General features: G+C 35.9%; 1 protein-coding gene across 2 annotated transcripts; it reads left to right on the forward strand.

Moving 5' to 3' along the window:
- Nucleotides 1-423: 423 nt before the first annotated feature.
- Nucleotides 424-2,964, forward strand: LOC116006304 (NAC domain-containing protein 35-like). 2 transcript variants are annotated; one of them, XM_031246622.1, is made up of 3 exons: nucleotides 424-921; nucleotides 1,119-1,387; nucleotides 2,032-2,964. In XM_031246622.1, the coding sequence occupies exons 1-3, from the start codon at nucleotides 678-680 to the stop codon at nucleotides 2,617-2,619; spliced, it is 1,101 nt and encodes a 366-aa protein (XP_031102482.1). In that variant the 5' UTR covers nucleotides 424-677; the 3' UTR covers nucleotides 2,620-2,964. The 2 variants fall into 2 exon arrangements, with proteins under 2 accessions (XP_031102482.1, XP_031102483.1); XM_031246623.1 differs by having other exon boundaries at nucleotides 1,128-1,387.
- Nucleotides 2,965-4,556: the final 1,592 nt, after the last annotated feature.

Genomic DNA, 4,556 nt, shown 5'->3' on the forward strand with positions numbered 1-4,556 from the left:
TTATAATACCATGTGCTTTATAAATTTGTACCTTATACTTTATAAGTTGTATTCTCATCCTATGTACTTCTAATAAAACATAAGGTATATCCGCATAGACTTAACTCAGTGGTTTAGTATGTTTATTTGGGAGAAGAGACTCATGTTTAAAACTCGATAATGTGAATATGTCTAAAGTGAGCCGATGCATTTAGTCCAGTTTGCTGAGACATTGAGTAGAATTTACAAAACATAGGAAATTGTAAAATTTTACCTATATATTAATAATAGTCCGTAGCATTATTATTAGTAATAATACGTGTCACTTAAAAGGTGATTGTAAATTCTGACATGGGTCATCTATCCTATACTACATATTTGTATATTTCTCTCCCCAATTCAATTTTTGTTCTCAAGTCCCAGTGGGGGGAGAGAGAGAAAAGACCCAGAAGACTTGCCTGCGGAATTCTGAGAGCAGAGTGAGTGCGACATTTTGAATAATCTCTTTATCTTCCCCTTCTCACAATTTTCATCATCTCTCTCTCTCTCTCTATCGTACCATATCATGTAGTATAAAAAGGGGAAGACGAAGGCCTAAAAAGCTCAGCTAAAGACTTGACAGAATTTAGACAGACCTGGTGAAAAAGCAAAGCTAAATAAGCTTCAATTGAATTGTCCGGGCGGGCTGCAGGAATTTTATGGCAGTTTTGCCAGAAAAAATGAGCCAACAAAACCAAGATGAGAGGTGCCAGAAGAACATTGAGGGGGAGGAAGCCGCCGACGAGCACGAACACGATATGGTGATGCCCGGATTCCGGTTCCACCCCACGGAGGAAGAGCTCGTGGAGTTCTATCTCCGGCGTAAGGTGGAAGGCAAGCGCTTCAACGTAGAACTCATCACTTTTCTTGATCTCTATCGCTACGACCCTTGGGAACTCCCTGGTACGTATAGTAATCCCATCAATCTCAGCTCCATCTTTTCTGCACATACATACCCTAAATATATACCCTAGGGATAGCTAGCTAGCTGAATATATATATATATATATATATAGGGGATGGAGTGGATTTTAATTTGGGGTTTGCATTGGTTTGTTGAAACTAAAGTGATTTCTGAGCTTAATTTAATTTGTTTGTAGCATTGGCAGCTATAGGGGAGAAGGAGTGGTTCTTCTATGTGCCGAGAGATCGCAAGTACAGAAACGGTGACAGGCCTAACCGGGTGACCACTTCCGGGTACTGGAAGGCCACCGGAGCTGATAGGATGATTCGCGGCGAGAATTCAAGGTCTATTGGGCTGAAGAAGACGCTGGTTTTCTACTCCGGCAAGGCCCCCAAAGGCATCCGCACTAGTTGGATTATGAACGAATACCGCTTGCCACACCACGAAACCGAACGCTTGCAAAAGGTAAAGAAGAAGACTTCATAAATATTTTCAACAAGATATATATATATATATATGATTAATTACCACAAAACCCAAAAAAAAAATAAAAATTAAGTATGAAGAAAATTAAGAGATTGTTTCAAGAAATTAAACTAGGACCGGACCCTTCATATCTCTGGATCTATAGAGTTGATTTTACGGGTAAATCATTTAAGTGTTTTTTTTTTTTTTAAATTTGTTGAATGATTTAATCATGTATGTATGTAAATATCTGTACTGTGGTTTTCTTCCTCAATCTCTGATCTTTTTCTGCCCAATATTTGGTTTGCTTTAAATAGGAGCAGATGAAGTCAGATCCAGTAGCAAGAAACTTGTGATCTGATATTATGATGTGTAGTAGTAGTAGTACTAGGGAAGCCCCAGCCAAATTCACAATTATTGAGTTCATTAATGCAAAAAACACTAATTTAAGGGTATTCATGCATGGGGAGAGAGAGAGAGAGATCCAGGCCAGTTTAATTGTTTTCGTTGCGTATAATAATTATAATTAAACCAATTCTAAACTTAAATTATTGTTTCTGTTAGATATTAGCATTAATTAGCTACTTCTTTCAACTTAATTGATATATGCATAATACGATCGATTGATTATATATATATCTCAGGCGGAGATTTCACTTTGCCGCGTGTACAAAAGGGCGGGGGTGGATGATCACCACCCATCTCTGCCGCGCTCTCTCCAGACCAGCAGGGCCACCGCCACCGCCGCCGCCTCGTCCTCGTCTTCCCGGGGAACAGCCGCCATTAAGAAGCTCCACGAATCCTCGTTTTCGCCTTACCAGGTGGCGGAGGAGAAGATAAGCGCAGAAACAAGCGGCAGTAGCAGCACCGAAGTCGGGACTTCGCTTGGCCTCTCCAGCTACCAAAGCTCTTACGCCGCCCCAATTGTCCCCGCGCCGCCCTCACCGGCTTTCTTCTCCGCTTCTTCCTCCGCCGTCGCCGTCGCAGCCGACGACCTCCACAGGCTAGTCAACTCCCAACAACAGATCTCCCTCCAACACCCCCAGCTCTTCCAAAGCCTCTCCTCCCATTTCCCGCCGCCGCCAATGCTGCAACCCCTTCCGCCGCAGAATTTAGCGCTTCCGCCGGGATCTCTCCACCAGGCGGCCGCCGCTTTCTCCGATAGACTGTGGGATTGGAGCTCAATGGGAGATGCAAGTAGAGACTATGGTGCTGGCAATCCATTCAAGTAACACTATAATTACATTCCAATTCATTATGATGATGATGAGATAAGTATTTTAATTACATACTTAAAAATGTCCCACTGCACTCATTTCTTTTCAAACTCTTCGACTTAGACTTATCACACGTTATGATAATAATAGTGTAAAACTTCTCTAAAAATAGTATAGATCAATTAAGGTGTACTTGTTACGTTGCAGTTGCTACTAGTATTATATATGTGCTAGTAGTATATATATGTCGATTAGGGTTTTAGGTTTAATTAGTTGGAATTGTTTTGAAATTGTAATAATCTTAACTCTTACTATCAACTTTTGTTAATTATTAGACTTAATAAATTGCCTTCATGAAAAGTGAATTATAATTGATTGCATTGTGGTTAGGGTTTGAAATTAATGAAACCCTACAATAATAATTGTTAATTTACTTTGTGAAATGTGATTAGCTACCCTAATGTTATGCAAGGGATCACCATTCTTGATGAATTTTCCTACTCAAATGGTTTATGTTTCAAGTTCTTAGGATTTGCTTAATAGTTTAATTATACTTTTTTCTTAATAAAATGGTTATATTGCATAAGTATTCATTGTTTTATGAGAATTTATTCGCTAAATACATACTCTCTTTAATTTGTGCAGTTAAAAATATTGTTTGTATGAAGAATTTATTAAATGATTAAATTTTAATTTATCAAAATTCAAATGTGTTTAATTTTTATATCAAAAGTTATATAAGGGCATATAGGGCAGTAGTCAATACTCAAAGTCACAATTCCATTTTAGAAGGAAAAAAAAGAAAAGAAAAAGAGATTAAATTAGATATATATGATAATTGAATTTGTCCAGAGTAATTGGAATTTTTGTTTGTTTCTAATTCTTTCTCCTTAAACTATGGTTCTCTTTTCTTGAACCAAATCTTACTGTTTGTCATGAGAATGCTGATATATGATAATATGAATGATTGAATTACAAAAGACCATATGAAGAGACAAAGGTATCATGGAATTGAAAATGCTGGGAAAAGGGATTGGACCCATTCCACAAGCCAATTAACATCCTAAATTGTCACACTCTTCTCCAAAAACTTCCCTCAATCATTTATAGTTTGAAATATTTGCAGTAACTAATCCAATGGAAAAATAAAATTCCTTTTGCTATACTTTTTGCTACAACTGCTATTAATGTGATCTTAAACTCTTTTATACCTATTTATTATTTATGAATTAATTAATATCGGTACAAATCAATTAAATAAAAGAAGCCTTGTAAGTGTGCGTAAAAGTTATTTTGTGTTGCTTTTGAATTATTTACTTTTATTATTCTACTAGTATTTTCGCCCGTGCGTTGCACGAAATAAATTTGTTATAATATTTTAAGAATATTTGGATCGATATAAAATTATATATAAATTATAACATCAAATATTATATAACGCAATTGATGAAATTGGTTGGATTGATTTTTTTTTTTTGATGTTTTCTTTGGTTGAATTAGAGCAAATAAAGAAAAGTTGTTGTTCGTGTCGATTCTTATTACCAAGTAGTTTGATTTGAGATAAATTTTACAACTGATATTAATTAGTTTCTTATAAATCATTGACATTATTACTAATTAATCATAAGGTACTAGATTTAAAACAAGCTAGAAAAAAAAACATAATTTAATTTGCTGCTGGATTATCTGAGCTTCATATATATTTAAGTATTTGAAATTAATTTTCTAAAAATTAAAGTATGTATATATATATGATGAGTTGATTGAATTTATTTATTCACTTCCATGGATGATATGATCCTCTCTAGGATTTAGTTGGTGCTACACATTCTTGCTTGGGATAGGGAATGAGATTGGGATTGAGATTGGGATTGGCATTGGGATTGGGATTGGGATTGGGATGTGGTCAACATGCTATATATATAAGTATAGGCTGAAAAGTGTGTGAGATT

The sequence above is a fragment of the Ipomoea triloba genome, chromosome 15 (assembly GCF_003576645.1).
Source record: "Ipomoea triloba cultivar NCNSP0323 chromosome 15, ASM357664v1".
NCBI classification, from domain to species: Eukaryota; Viridiplantae; Streptophyta; class Magnoliopsida; order Solanales; family Convolvulaceae; genus Ipomoea; species Ipomoea triloba.